The sequence below is a fragment of the Bufo gargarizans genome, chromosome 2, assembly GCF_014858855.1.
Source record: "Bufo gargarizans isolate SCDJY-AF-19 chromosome 2, ASM1485885v1, whole genome shotgun sequence".
Classification (NCBI taxonomy): Eukaryota; Metazoa; Chordata; class Amphibia; order Anura; family Bufonidae; genus Bufo; species Bufo gargarizans.
The window spans coordinates 241,561,114-241,577,136 of record NC_058081.1 but is presented as its reverse complement, the minus strand read 5'-3'; the positions used below and the strand labels follow the sequence as shown (position 1 = coordinate 241,577,136).

The 16,023-nt window shown below is 45.0% G+C and overlaps 1 protein-coding gene across 2 annotated transcripts in view; it reads left to right on the top strand.

Moving 5' to 3' along the window:
- Positions 1-16,023, top strand: part of CCDC146 (coiled-coil domain containing 146) — a 131,970-nt gene that overhangs the window by 84,830 nt on the left and 31,117 nt on the right. For both annotated transcript variants that reach the window (XM_044280149.1, XM_044280148.1), the window contains exon 10: positions 13,921-14,016. In XM_044280149.1, the coding sequence (XP_044136084.1) occupies positions 13,921-14,016 (96 nt within the window). The remainder of the gene's footprint in view (positions 1-13,920; positions 14,017-16,023) is intronic.

Genomic DNA, 16,023 nt, shown 5'->3' with positions numbered 1-16,023 from the left:
CCCACTTCATGACTGGGCCACTATTTTGCCTTTTTGGCCTGGTTGAACTCATCATTTATTTGACCCTTCTTCTGATCTGTCAGAAGGAAGGAAAAATGAGATGCACAATGGATCCTGTCTATGTAGCAGCTGTAAGGCCTGTATGGTCCCGTCAGAATTGGATTATGATTTGGTAGCCAAAAGCAGGAGTGGGTACAAAACAAAGACGACATGCAAATATTCTACTCACGTGTCAATTCTGTTTTGGATCCACTCCTGTTTTGTTTTTTTTTAGCTTTAGCAATACTGATGGATTACTGACAAAATGCTGACCGAGTGAAGGCGGATGCTCAACAGACAGGATCCGTTTTTTGGGGGTTATTGTTCTGACGGATCAGAGGATGGGCAAAATAATCAGTGACGTCAACACAAACTTACTGCTGACACTCTCTCCACTCTGTCAGGGGGCTCTACTTGTATCAGCGTTTAATAGAACAGGTTCTGTAGACATCTATGTGGAATAAGCTGAAGACGGTGTAAAAGGATTGCGCTTCATCTTGAAGCTAACATCGACCTGTAAGGCTGAGTTGATACTTGAGTTATTTGGTCAGTTTTGGCCCCTTGACTGCCCAAACAAGTGAAGTGTTCAGTGATTCTAACAGCAATGCCTGTCATCTGCGTGTCATACTGACTCACAGTATTGTTTCACTACCACAGCAGACTCCCTATGCGTGTTAGTGCAAGGCACAGTGTTCTACACCATTATAAAGGCTATCTGCAGCCAGGAAATAGCAGTTTTTTATTGCGATTTGCCACAAATAAATTCGGATCGAATTGAATCTTTTCGGAAAATTGCGCGAACTGACTGAATATAATTTGAGAAATTCGCTCATCTCTACCTATAATCTTGTAATTTCTGAATAATGATTTCTGCAAGAGGTTTGCATACCACCACTGTATACACGTATTATCATGTTGATTTATTGATTCATTTAAATTAATCTATAATCATGACCACCTATGTATGGACCTATACAGTGGATATAAAAAGTCTACACACCCCTGTTAAAATGTCAGATTTCTGTGCTGTAAAAAAATAAGACAAAGATAAATCATTTAAGAACTTTTTCCACCTTTAATGTGACCTATAAACAGTACCACATAATTGAAAAACAAACTGAAATCTTTTAGGTGGAGGGAAGAAAAAAAAAAACCTTAAAATAATGTGGTTGCATAAGTGTGCACTTATAACTGGGGATGTAGCTGTGTTCAGAATTAAGCAATCACATTCAAAATCATGTTAAATAGGAGTCAGCATACACCTGCCATCATTTAAAGTGCCTCTGATTAACCCCAAATAAAGTTCAGCTGCTCTAGTTGGTCTTTCTTGAAATTTTCTTAGTTGCATCCCACAGCAAAAGCCATGGTCCACAGAGAGCTTCCAAAGTATCAGAGGGATCTCATTGTTAAAAAGGTATCAGTCAGGAGAAGGGTACAAAATAATTTCCAAGGCATTAGATATACCATGGAACACAGTGAAGACAGTCATCATCAAGTGGAGAAAATATGGCACAACAGTGACATTACCAAAATTGATGAAAAGATAAGAAAACTGGTCTGGGAGGCTACCAAGAGGCCTACAGCAACATTAAAGGAGCTGCAGGAATATCTGGCAAGTACTGGCTGTGTGGTACATGTGACAACAAATCTCCCGTATTCTTTATATGTCTGGGCTATGGGGTAGAGTGGCAAGACGAAAGCCTTTTCTTACGAAGAAAAACATCCAAGCCAGGCTACATTTTGCAAAAACACATCTGAAGTCTCCCAAAAGCATGTAGAAAAAGGTGTTCTGGTCTGATGAAACCAAGGTTGAACTTTTTGGCTATAATTCCAAAAGATATGTTTGGCGCAAAAAAAACACTGCACATCACCAAAAGAACACCATACCCACAGTGAAGCATGGTGGTGGCAGCATCATGCTTTGGGGCTGTTTTTCTTCAGCTGGAACTGGGGCCTTAGTTAAGCTAGAGGGAATTATGAATAGGGATGAGCGAACTCGAACTGTATAGTTCGGGTTCGTACCGAATTTTGGGGTGTCCGTGACACGGACCCGAACCCGGACATTTTCGTAAAAGTCCGGGTTCGGGTTCGGTGTTCGTCGCTTTCTTCGCGCTTTTGTGACGCTTTCTTGGCGCTTTTTGAAAGGCTGCAAAGCAGCCAATCAACAAGCGTCATACTACTTGCCCCAAGAGGCCATCACAGCCATGCCTACTATTGGCATGGCTGTAATTGGCCAGAGCACCATGTGACCCAGCCTCTATTTAAGCTGGAGTCACATAGCGCCGCCCGTCACTCTGCTCTGATTAGCGTAGGGAGAGGTTGCGGCTGCGACAGTAGGGCGAGATTAGGCAGATTAACTCCTCCAAAGGACTTGATTAACTGATCGATCTGCAGCTGTGGATCATTGAGCTGCTGATCCTCAATTGCTCACTGTTTTTAGGCTGCCCAGACCGTTTGTCAGTCACATTTTTCTGGGGTGATCGGCGGCCATTTTGTGTCTTGTGGTGCGCCAGCACAAGCTGCGACCAAGTGCATTTAACCCTCAATGGTGTGGTTGTTTTTTGGCTAAAGCCTACATCAGGGTGAAGCTGTCACACCAAGTGCATTTAACCAGCAATAGTCTGTTCATTTTTTGGCCATATACAAAATCAGGGGCAAGCTGCGCCTGTCACCAAGTGCATTTAACCCTCAATGGTGTGGTTGTTTTTTGGCTAAAGCCTACATCAGGGTGAAGCTGTCACACCAAGTGCATTTAACCAGCAATAGTCTGTTCATTTTTTGGCCATATACTAAATCAGGGGCAAGCTGCGCCTGTCACCAAGTGCATTTAACCCTCAATGGTGTGGTTGTTTTTTGGCTAAAGCCTACATCAGGGTGAAGCTGTCACACCAAGTGCATTTAACCAGCAATAGTCTGTTTATTTTTTGGCCATATCCCAGTCTAATTCTGTCACTAAATCCATACCGGTCACCCAGCGCCTAAATACTAGGCCTCAAATTTATATCCCGCTAAATCTGTCCTTAGTGCTGTAGCTGGGCGAGTTATTTAGTGTCCGTTCAAGCACATTTCTTGTTCTGGGTTGAAATACAATTCCCAATTTAGCAATTTCATAATTTAGTGGTTTCTGCTATATCAGAGCTATTTGAAATCTATCCCTAAAAGGGTATATAATATTCAAGGTGCACATTGGGTCATTCAGAATAACTTCACACACACCCGCTACTGTGTATTTCCAAGTCTAATTCTGGCACTAAACCCATACCTGTCACCCAGCGCCTAAATACTAGGCCTCAAATTTATATCCCGCTAAATCTGTCCTTAGTGCTGTAGCTGGGCGAGTTATTTAGTGTCCGTTCAAGCACATTTCTTGTTCTGGGTTGAAATACAATTCCCAATTTAGCAATTTCATAATTTAGTGGTTTCTGCTATATCAGAGCTATTTGAAATCTATCCCTAAAAGGGTATATAATATTCAAGGTGCACATTGGGTCATTCAGAATAACTTCACACACACCCGCTACTGTGTATTTCCAAGTCTAATTCTGGCACTAAACCCATACCTGTCACCCAGCGCCTAAATACTAGGCCTCAAATTTATATCCCGCTAAATCTGTCCTTAGTGCTGTAGCTGGGCGAGTTATTTAGTGTCCGTTCAAGCACATTTCTTGTTCTGGGTTGAAATACAATTCCCAATTTAGCAATTTCATAATTTAGTGGTTTCTGCTATATCAGAGCTATTTGAAATCTATCCCTAAAAGGGTATATAATATTCAAGGTGCACATTGGGTCATTCAGAATAACTTCACACACACCCGCTACTGTGTATTTCCAAGTCTAATTCTGGCACTAAACCCATACCTGTCACCCAGCGCCTAAATACTAGGCCTCAAATTTATATCCCGCTAAATCTGTCCTTAGTGCTGTAGCTGGGCGAGTTATTTAGTGTCCGTTCAAGCACATTTTTTGTTCTGGGTTGAAATACAATTCCCAATTTAGCAATTTCATAATTTAGTGGTTTCTGCTATATCAGAGCTATTTGAAATCTATCCCTAAAAGGGTATATAATATTCAAGGTGCACATTGGGTCATTCAGAATAACTTCACACACACCCGCTACTGTGTATTTCCAAGTCTAATTCTGGCACTAAACCCATACCTGTCACCCAGCGCCTAAATACTAGGCCTCAAATTTATATCCAGCTAAATCTGTCCCTAGTGCTGTAGCTGGGCGAGTTATTTAGTGTCCGTTCAAGCACATTTCTTGTTCTGGGTTGAAATACAATTCCCAATTTAGCAATTTCATAATTTAGTGGTTTCTGCTATATCAGAGCTATTTGAAATCTATCCCTAAAAGGGTATATAATATTCAAGGTGCACATTGGGTCATTCAGAATAACTTCACACACACCCGCTACTGTGTATTTCCAAGTCTAATTCTGGCACTAAACCCATACCTGTCACCCAGCGCCTAAATACTAGGCCTCAAATTTATATCCCGCTAAATCTGTCCTTAGTGCTGTAGCTGGGCGAGTTATTTAGTGTCCGTTCAAGCACATTTCTTGTTCTGGGTTGAAATACAATTCCCAATTTAGCAATTTCATAATTTAGTGGTTTCTGCTATATCAGAGCTATTTGAAATCTATCCCTAAAAGGGTATATAATATTCAAGGTGCACATTGGGTCATTCAGAATAACTTCACACACACCCGCTACTGTGTATTTCCAAGTCTAATTCTGGCACTAAACCCATACCTGTCACCCAGCGCCTAAATACTAGGCCTCAAATTTATATCCCGCTAAATCTGTCCTTAGTGCTGTAGCTGGGCGAGTTATTTAGTGTCCGTTCAAGCACATTTCTTGTTCTGGGTTGAAATACAATTCCCAATTTAGCAATTTCATAATTTAGTGGTTTCTGCTATATCAGAGCTATTTGAAATCTATCCCTAAAAGGGTATATAATATTCAAGGTGCACATTGGGTCATTCAGAATAACTTCACACACACCCGCTACTGTGTATTTCCAAGTCTAATTCTGGCACTAAACCCATACCTGTCACCCAGCGCCTAAATACTAGGCCTCAAATTTATATCCCGCTAAATCTGTCCTTAGTGCTGTAGCTGGGCGAGTTATTTAGTGTCCGTTCAAGCACATTTCTTGTTCTGGGTTGAAATACAATTCCCAATTTAGCAATTTCATAATTTAGTGGTTTCTGCTATATCAGAGCTATTTGAAATCTATCCCTAAAAGGGTATATAATATTCAAGGTGCACATTGGGTCATTCAGAATAACTTCACACACACCCGCTACTGTGTATTTCCAAGTCTAATTCTGGCACTAAACCCATACCTGTCACCCAGCGCCTAAATACTAGGCCTCAAATTTATATCCCGCTAAATCTGTCCTTAGTGCTGTAGCTGGGCGAGTTATTTAGTGTCCGTTCAAGCACATTTCTTGTTCTGGGTTGAAATACAATTCCCAATTTAGCAATTTCATAATTTAGTGGTTTCTGCTATATCAGAGCTATTTGAAATCTATCCCTAAAAGGGTATATAATATTCAAGGTGCACATTGGGTCATTCAGAATAACTTCACACACACCCGCTACTGTGTATTTCCAAGTCTAATTCTGGCACTAAACCCATACCTGTCACCCAGCGCCTAAATACTAGGCCTCAAATTTATATCCCGCTAAATCTGTCCTTAGTGCTGTAGCTGGGCGAGTTATTTAGTGTCCGTTCAAGCACATTTCTTGTTCTGGGTTGAAATACAATTCCCAATTTAGCAATTTCATAATTTAGTGGTTTCTGCTATATCAGAGCTATTTGAAATCTATCCCTAAAAGGGTATATAATATTCAAGGTGCACATTGGGTCATTCAGAATAACTTCACACACACCCGCTACTGTGTATTTCCAAGTCTAATTCTGGCACTAAACCCATACCTGTCACCCAGCGCCTAAATACTAGGCCTCAAATTTATATCCCGCTAAATCTGTCCCTAGTGCTGTAGCTGGGCGAGTTATTTAGTGTCCGTTCAAGCACATTTCTTGTTCTGGGTTGAAATACAATTCCCAATTTAGCAATTTCATAATTTAGTGGTTTCTGCTATATCAGAGCTATTTGAAATCTATCCCTAAAAGGGTATATAATATTCAAGGTGCACATAGGGTCATTCAGAATAACTTCACACACCCGCTACTGTGCATTTCCAAATCTAATTCTGTCACTAAACCCATACCTGTCACCCAGCGCCTAAATACTAGGCCTCAAATTTATATCCCGCTAAATCTCTCGTTACCGCTGTCCTGTTGTGGCTGGGAAAGTTATTTAGTGTCCGTCAAAGCACATTTTTTGTTCTGGGTTGAAATACAATTCCCAATTTAGCAATTTCATAATTTAGTCGTTTCTGCTATATCAGAGCTATTTGAAATCTATCCCTAAAAGGGTAGATCATATTGAAGGTGCACATAGGGTCATTCAGAATAACTTCACACACACGCTTCTGTGCATTTCCAAGTCTAATTCTGTCACTAAATCCATACCGGTCACCCAGCGCCTAAATACTAGGCCTCAAATTTATATCCCGCTGAATTTGAATACAATACATTGGGCCAAATAATATATTTGTTGTTGTGGTGAACCATAACAATGAGAAAAACATCTAGTAAGGGACGCGGACGTGGACATGGTCGTGGTGGTGTTAGTGGACCCTCTGGTGCTGGGAGAGGACGTGGCCGTTCTGCCACATCCACACGTCCTAGTGTACCAACTACCTCAGGTCCCAGTAGCCGCCAGAATTTACAGCGATATATGGTGGGGCCCAATGCCGTTCTAAGGATGGTAAGGCCTGAGCAGGTACAGGCATTAGTCAATTGGGTGGCCGACAGTGGATCCAGCACGTTCACATTATCTCCCACCCAGTCTTCTGCAGAAAGCGCACAGATGGCGCCTGAAAACCAACCCCATCAGTCTGTCACATCACCCCCATGCATACCAGGGAAACTGTCTCAGCCTCAAGTTATGCAGCAGTCTCTTATGCTGTTTGAAGACTCCGCTGGCAGGGTTTCCCAAGGGCATCCACCTAGCCCTTCCCCAGCGGTGAAAGACATAGAATGCACTGACGCACAACCACTTATGTTTCCTGATGATGAGGACATGGGAATACCACCTCAGCATGTCTCTGATGATGACGAAACACAGGTGCCAACTGCTGCGTCTTTCTGCAGTGTGCAGACTGAACAGGAGGTCAGGGATCAAGACTGGGTGGAAGACGATGCAGGGGACGATGAGGTCCTAGACCCCACATGGAATGAAGGTCGTGCCACTGACTTTCACAGTTCGGAGGAAGAGGCAGTGGTGAGACCGAGCCAACAGCGTAGCAAAAGAGGGAGCAGTGGGCAAAAGCAGAACACCCGCCGCCAAGAGACTCCGCCTGCTACTGACCGCCGCCATCTGGGACCGAGCACCCCAAAGGCAGCTTCAAGGAGTTCCCTGGCATGGCACTTCTTCAAACAATGTGCTGACGACAAGACCCGAGTGGTTTGCACGCTGTGCCATCAGAGCCTGAAGCGAGGCATTAACGTTCTGAACCTGAGCACAACCTGCATGACCAGGCACCTGCATGCAAAGCATGAACTGCAGTGGAGTAAACACCTTAAAACCAAGGAAGTCACTCAGGCTCCCCCTGCTACCTCTTCTGCTGCTGCCGCCTCGGCCTATTCTGCTGCTGCCGCCTCGGCCTCTTCCTCCGCCTCTGGAGGAACGTTGGCACCTGCCGCCCAGCAAACAGGGGATGTACCACCAACACCACCACCACCACCTCCGTCACCAAGCGTCTCAACCATGTCACACGCCAGCGTTCAGCTCTCCATCTCACAAACATTTGATAGAAAGCGTAAATTCCCACCTAGCCACCCTCGATCCCTGGCCCTGAATGCCAGCATTTCTAAACTACTGGCCTATGAAATGCTGTCATTTAGGCTGGTGGACACAGACAGCTTCAAACAGCTCATGTCGCTTGCTGTCCCACAGTATGTTGTTCCCAGCCGGCACTACTTCTCCAAGAGAGCCGTGCCTTCCCTGCACAACCAAGTATCCGATAAAATCAAGTGTGCACTGCGCAACGCCATCTGTGGCAAGGTCCACCTAACCACAGATACGTGGACCAGTAAGCACGGCCAGGGACGCTATATCTCCCTAACTGCACACTGGGTAAATGTAGTGGCAGCTGGGCCCCAGGCGGAGAGCTGTTTGGCGCACGTCCTTCCGCCGCCAAGGATCGCAGGGCAACATTCTTTGCCTCCTGTTGCCACCTCCTCCTTCTCGGCTTCCTCCTCCTCTTCTTCCACCTGCTCATCCAGTCAGCCACACACCTTCACCACCAACTTCAGCACAGCCCGGGGTAAACGTCAGCAGGCCATTCTGAAACTCATATGTTTGGGGGACAGGCCCCACACCGCACAGGAGTTGTGGCGGGGTATAGAACAACAGACCGACGAGTGGTTGCTGCCGGTGAGCCTCAAGCCCGGCCTGGTGGTGTGTGATAATGGGCGAAATCTCGTTGCAGCTCTGGGACTAGCCAATTTGACGCACATCCCTTGCTTGGCGCATGTGCTGAATTTGGTGGTGCAGAAGTTCATTCACAACTACCCCGACATGTCAGAGCTGCTGCATAAAGTGCGGGCCGTCTGTTCGCGCTTCCGGCGTTCACATCCTGCTGCTGCTCGCCTGTCTGCGCTACAGCGTAACTTCGGCCTTCCCGCTCACCGCCTCATATGCGACGTGCCCACCAGGTGGAACTCCACCTTGCACATGCTGGACAGACTGTGCGAGCAGCAGCAGGCCATAGTGGAGTTTCAGCTGCAGCACGCACGGGTCAGTCGCACTACAGAACAGCACCACTTCACCACCAATGACTGGGCCTCCATGCGAGACCTGTGTGCCCTGTTGCGCTGTTTCGAGTACTCCACCAACATGGCCAGTGGCGATGACACCGTTATCAGCGTTACAATACCACTTCTATGTCTCCTTGAGAAAACACTTAGGGCGATGATGGAAGAGGAGGTGGCCCAGGAGGAGGAGGAGGAGGAGGAGGAAGAGGGGTCATTTTTAGCACTTTCAGGCCAGTCTCTTCGAAGTGACTCAGAGGGAGGTTTTTGGCAACAGCAGAGGCCAGGTACAAATGTGGCCAGCCAGGGCCCACTACTGGAGGACGAGGATGAGGAGGAGGTGGAGGAGGATGAGGATGAAGCATGGTCACAGCGGGGTGGCACCCAACACAGCTCGGGTCCATCACTGGTGCGTGGCTGGGGGGAAAGGCAGGACGATGACGATACGCCTCCCACAGAGGACAGCTTGTCCTTACCCCTGGGCAGCCTGGCACACATGAGCGACTACATGCTGCAGTGCCTGCGCAACGACAGCAGAGTTGCCCACATTTTAACCTGTGCGGACTACTGGGTTGCCACCCTGCTGGATCCACGCTACAAAGACAATGTGCCCACCTTACTTCCTGCACTGGAGCGTGATAGGAAGATGCGCGAGTACAAGCGCACGTTGGTAGACGCGCTACTGAGAGCATTCCCAAATGTCACAGGGGAACAAGTGGAAGCCCAAGGCCAAGGCAGAGGAGGAGCAAGAGGTCGCCAAGGCAGCTGTGTCACGGCCAGCTCCTCTGAGGGCAGGGTTAGCATGGCAGAGATGTGGAAAACTTTTGTCAACACGCCACAGCTAACTGCACCACCACCTGATACGCAACGTGTTAGCAGGAGGCAACATTTCACTAACATGGTGGAACAGTACGTGTGCACACCCCTCCACGTACTGACTGATGGTTCGGCCCCATTCAACTTCTGGGTCTCTAAATTGTCCACGTGGCCAGAGCTAGCCTTTTATGCCTTGGAGGTGCTGGCCTGCCCGGCAGCCAGCGTTTTGTCTGAACGTGTATTCAGCACGGCAGGGGGCGTCATTACAGACAAACGCAGCCGCCTGTCTACAGCCAATGTGGACAAGCTGACGTTCATAAAAATGAACCAGGCATGGATCCCACAGGACCTGTCCGTCCCTTGTCCAGATTAGACATTAACTACCTCCCCATAACCATATATTATTGGACTCCAGGGCACTTCCTCATTCAATCCTATTTTTATTTTCATTTTACCATTATATTGCGAGGCTACCCAAAGTTGAATGAACCTCTCCTCTGCCTGTGTGCTAGGCCTAAATATATGCCAATGGACTGTTGCAGTGGTGGCTGACGTGAAGCCTCATTCTCTGCTATGACATGCAGACTGATTCTCTGCTGACATGAAGACAGATTCTCTGTTACGGGACCTCCCTCCTCTGCCTGGGTGCTGGGCCTAAATATATGCCAATGGACTGTTGCAGTGGTGGCTGACATGAAGCCTGATTCTCTGCTATGACATGCAGACTAATTCTCTGCTGACATGAAGCCAGATTGTCTGTTACGGGACCTCTCTCCTCTGCCTGGGTGCTGGGCCTAAATTTATGACAATGGACTGTTGCAGTGGTGGCTGACGTGAAGCCTGATTCTCTGCTATGACATGCAGACTGATTCTCTGCTGACATGAAGCCAGATTGTCTGTTACGGGACCTCTCTGCTCTGCCTGTGTGCTAGGCCTAAATATATGCCAATGGACTGTTGCAGTGGTGGCTGACGTGAAGCCTCATTCTCTGCTATGACATGCAGACTGATTCTCTGCTGACATGAAGCCAGATTGTCTGTTACGGGACCTCTCTGCTCTGCCTGTGTGCTAGGCCTAAATATATGCCAATGGACTGTTGCAGTGGTGGCTGACGTGAAGCCTGATTCTCTGCTATGACATGCAGACTGATTCTCTGCTGACATGAAGCCAGATTGTCTGTTACGGGACCTCTCTGCTCTGCCTGTGTGCTAGGCCTAAATATATGCCAATGGACTGTTGCAGTGGTGGGTGACGTGAAGCCTCATTCTCTGCTATGACATGCAGACTGATTCTCTGCTGACATGAAGACAGATTCTCTGTTACGGGACCTCCCTCCTCTGCCTGGGTGCTGGGCCTAAATATATGCCAATGGACTGTTGCAGTGGTGGCTGACATGAAGCCTGATTCTCTGCTATGACATGCAGACTAATTCTCTGCTGACATGAAGCCAGATTGTCTGTTACGGGACCTCTCTCCTCTGCCTGGGTGCTGGGCCTAAATTTATGACAATGGACTGTTGCAGTGGTGGCTGACGTGAAGCCTGATTCTCTGCTATGACATGCAGACTGATTCTCTGCTGACATGAAGCCAGATTGTCTGTTACGGGACCTCTCTGCTCTGCCTGTGTGCTAGGCCTAAATATATGCCAATGGACTGTTGCAGTGGTGGCTGACGTGAAGCCTCATTCTCTGCTATGACATGCAGACTGATTCTCTGCTGACATGAAGCCAGATTGTCTGTTACGGGACCTCTCTGCTCTGCCTGTGTGCTAGGCCTAAATATATGCCAATGGACTGTTGCAGTGGTGGGTGACGTGAAGCCTCATTCTCTGCTATGACATGCAGACTGATTCTCTGCTGACATGAAGCCAGATTCTCTGTTACGGGACCTCTCTCCTCTGCCTGTGTGTGTGCTGGGCCTAAATATATGCCAATGGACTGTTGCAGTGGTGGCTGACGTGAAGCCTGATTCTCTGCTATGACATGCAGACTGATTCTCTGCTGACATGAAGCCAGATTGTCTGTTACGGGACCTCTCTCCTCTGCCTGTGTGTGTGCTGGGCCTAAATATATGCCAATGGACTGTTGCAGTGGTGGCTGACGTGAAGCCTCATTCTCTGCTATGACATGCAGACTAATTCTCTGCTGACATGAAGACAGATTCTCTGTTACGGGACCTCTCTCCTCTGCCTGGGTGCCGGGGCCTAAATATCTGAGAATGGACTGTTCCAGTGGTGGGTGACGGGAAGCCAGATTCTCTGCTATGGAACCTCTCTCCAATTGATTTTGGTTAATTTTTATTTATTTAATTTTTATTTTAATTCATTTCCCTATCCACATTTGTTTGCAGGGGATTTACCTACATGTTGCTGCCTTTTGCAGCCCTCTAGCTCTTTCCTGGGCTGTTTTACAGCCTTTTTAGTGCCGAAAAGTTCGGGTCCCCATTGACTTCAATGGGGTTCGGGTTCGGGACGAAGTTCGGATCGGGTTCGGATCCCGAACCCGAACATTTCCGGGATGTTCGGCCGAACTTCTCGAACCCGAACATCCAGGTGTTCGCTCAACTCTAATTATGAACAGTTCCAAATACCAGTCAATAGTGGCACAAAACCTTCAGGCTTCTGCTAGAAAGCTGAACATGAAGAGGAACTCTTTCACCATGACAACAACCCAAAGCATAAACACAAATCAACAAAGGAATAGCTTCACCAGAAGATGATTAAAGTTTTGCAATGGCCCAGCCAAAGCTCAGACCTGGATCAGATTGAAAATCTGTGGGGTGATCTGAAGAGGGCTGTGCACAGGAGATGCCCTCGCAATCTGACAGATTTGGAGTGTTTATGCAAAGAAGAGTGGGCAAATCTTGCCAAGTCAAAATGTGCCATGCTGATAGACTCATACCCCAAAAGACTGAGTGCTGTAATAAAATCAAAAGGTGCTTCAACAAAGTATTAGTTTAAGGGTGTGCACACTTATGCAACCATATTATTTTATTTTAATATTTTTTCTTCGCTCTACCTAAAAGATTTCAGTTTGTTTTTCAATTGAGTGGTACAGTTTATAGGTCACATTAATAGTGGAAAAAGTTCTGAAATTATTTATCTTGGTCTCATTTTTTTACAGCACAGAAACCTGACATTTTAACAGGGGTATGTAGACTTTTTATATCCACTGTATATACTTGTATTGAGCACTGATGTCACTGCTTGACAAAGGCTCCATTGAGAGGAGCTGAAACGTTGCATTGGGTGTATTAAAAGTTTCACGTATTATGCACCTTGACTGCAGTGCTGCCTCTTCATCAGTGGCGTACATAAAGTAAGGGCCCCATAGCAAGGATCAAACCAGGCCTCCCACACAGGACCCTTGGGCCATTTTTCCACTGCTTAATTTGCTAAAAGTTGTTCCTTTAGAGGGTAGACTCTTGACCAAGTTTTCATCTCCATTAGAAGAGGAGATAATCCCAACTAAGACTGGTCGCCCTATTGCCCTGGGCCTCATAGCAGTCGCATGGTCTAGTAGTTACCCCCCTGCTCTTCATATTTTTTTAATTATTTGGTGGATTTCCATCCAGAATCCCTAGAGGACTTTTGCACCTGGGAGACTAGGAACGGGAGTGCTGCACAGGGCGAGTCAAAAGTCACAGGACACTCTTATTTCAAAAAAGGAAAGTGAAAATGAAATATCTGAATACACCAGCAAGTAATGGATGAGGGGGCCTATCTTTTAGGTTATGTACGGAACATGCCTGCCATCTTGGATCAAGGGCAATTTTTTCAATGGGAAGGGGGTCATGTAACATATTACAGAAGAACAGAATTTTCTCAGAAATCGATTGCCGCAAACAGATTTGCAATATCTCTTGTGGTTCATGTAGAGGCGCTCTGCAACTGCTGTGCCCTCTGCACTTTCGTTGACAGGGCCAGGCAGTGTAAACGTGATCACGCCTGGCCCTGTCAGTCAAAGTGCAGAGGGCGCGACCGTTGCAGAGAAAGTAGAACCTCTCAGTGTAACAGCAACTCCCCTGTTGCTCCTAGAGGCTCATTTTCAGCTGCTACATTTCAAGTAGGGTCATCCGTAATTTAAAAGGAAAATTACATTGCTTTTGTAGAGAAATTGATAGAATCTACTGCATATCACGTATATACCTATTTTCAGTATGCTTTTTTCTTGTAGATAGACATTTTCCCGAAAGATGACGGCTCACTTACAGAGAAGAGGAAGGAATTACGCAAAGAAGTTGAAACACTTAAGAGACAGTTTGCACAACAGGTTATCACTAAGAACATTGTATATTTTACTATTGCATGTTACTGGTAGTCCATGCCTTGTGACATTTAACATTATTATGCTCAGACGCATAAAGTCACACATTGGCATTATGTGGCTTTGCAGCTTCTTCTGGTATCGCTCATTATTTAAAAAAAAGTACCGGTAGCATGTAATGACGTGCAGTCAGCATAACAGCCACCCCCCCCCCACCCCCTCCTTGTTATTTCACAGAATCAGATGGCAGTTCCCAGCATGAAACGTCAAGTACTTTTGTCATGTCATCCAGGGTGATTTCCAGAGCCCCGGGCAAACATGAATGGAAAAAACAACAACCTGTAGTTGAAGGGTCGTTTGCATTGGACAATCTCCACCCTTAGTATTCCTGAATCCTTACCAATACGTTGTTAAAGAGTGCCCCTCTGCATGGACCCACCCTGATCTTCTGTAATCTATGGGAATACCTGGCAGTAAGTGTTCAAATTACCTGCAGTGCCAGCACAATTTACATTATTAATTTTATCCCACTCATTCAAATCAGTGGGTTGTCTATGTAATACAGGACAGAACAGGTCCTCCAGAGGAAGAGCCACTCTATGTAACCGCTGTCTAATGCTGAACAGGGGATTCACCTCTATTAAAGGGGTTGTTCCATGACAACTTACCTAGGGGACAATTGTCTAAATGACACGGGTCTGACCCCTTGGGTCCACTGATCACTAAAGCAGAGTCCCATGTTCCTGCTTTTGAATGAAGTGGCGGACACACACATGCATTGCCACTCCATTAACCACTTCCAACAAAAGCCAGTTTGGGCCAAATGCTGAAGCCCCATTTTTCAAATCTGACATGTCACTTTAATAGGTAACAACTCTGAAATGCTTTTACTTATCCAAGCCATTCTAAGATTGTTTACTTGTGACCCATCAGACTTCATGTTAGTGGTGAATTTGAGTTGATATGTTTTACCTTTATGTATAAAAAAAAATAATCAGAATTAACAGACAATTTGGAAAAATTGGCAATTTTCTAAATTAGAATTTGATGTTAGAAGGCTTAGAGTTTCGGAAGCAATTTTTGACAAGACAATTTTCAAAACCGTGGTTTTTAAAGGATCAATTCAGTTCTTATATAATAGAAACCACCCCAAAATGACAGCATTTTAGAAACTACTTTTTCCTGTAACACGGCAAGAGTTAACAGCAAAACGAAACTCAATATTTATTACCCTCAATTCTGCGGTTACAGAAACACCCTATATGTGGTCATAAATCTCTTCATGGGCATACAGCAGGGCTCAGAAGGATGGCAGATTTTGCTGGAATGTCATATTTGAAGATACTCTGAGGTACCGCTAGAAAGGAAACCCCTAAAAAGTGTCCCCAAAAGTGAACCATTTTGGAAGCTACACCAATCAAAGAATTGATCAATGAGTAAAGTGAATGCTGTGAACGGGCAGTTTATATAATTTAGAAACACTAGGTTGTGAAAATGAAAAAAATGTCATTTTATTTCCAATAAAATGTTGCTTTAGCCACACACTTTTTTATTTTATTTTCACAAGGCATAACAGGAGAAAATGCACCCCACAGTTTGTTATGCATTTTTTTACTAAATATGGCAACAACCCAATATGCGGTCAAAAACTGCGGTCTGGGCGCACGGCAGCATTTAGAAGGGAAGGAACAGCATCAGGATTTTCTAACATGGACCTTGCAGAATTTTTTTTTTTTTTTTTTTTACTGTTGACTGAGCTGTGTGAGGGCTTGTTTGTTGCAGGACAAGCTGTAGTGTTTTTGTACCGTTTTGGGGTACAAATTACTTTTTGATCGTTTAATACCATTTGTTAGAAAGTGAGGTGGGCAACTGTGGGTGGGTGTTTATTTTTATTGGGTTCCTCATTCGGTACAGGTTTAGAGCACTTCACTTGTTCATTGGGTAATCCGTGGCAGCAGATTATCAGGCAGTGCCTTAAAGCGTACCTGAGTTTTCAAAAAAAAAGTTTGCATA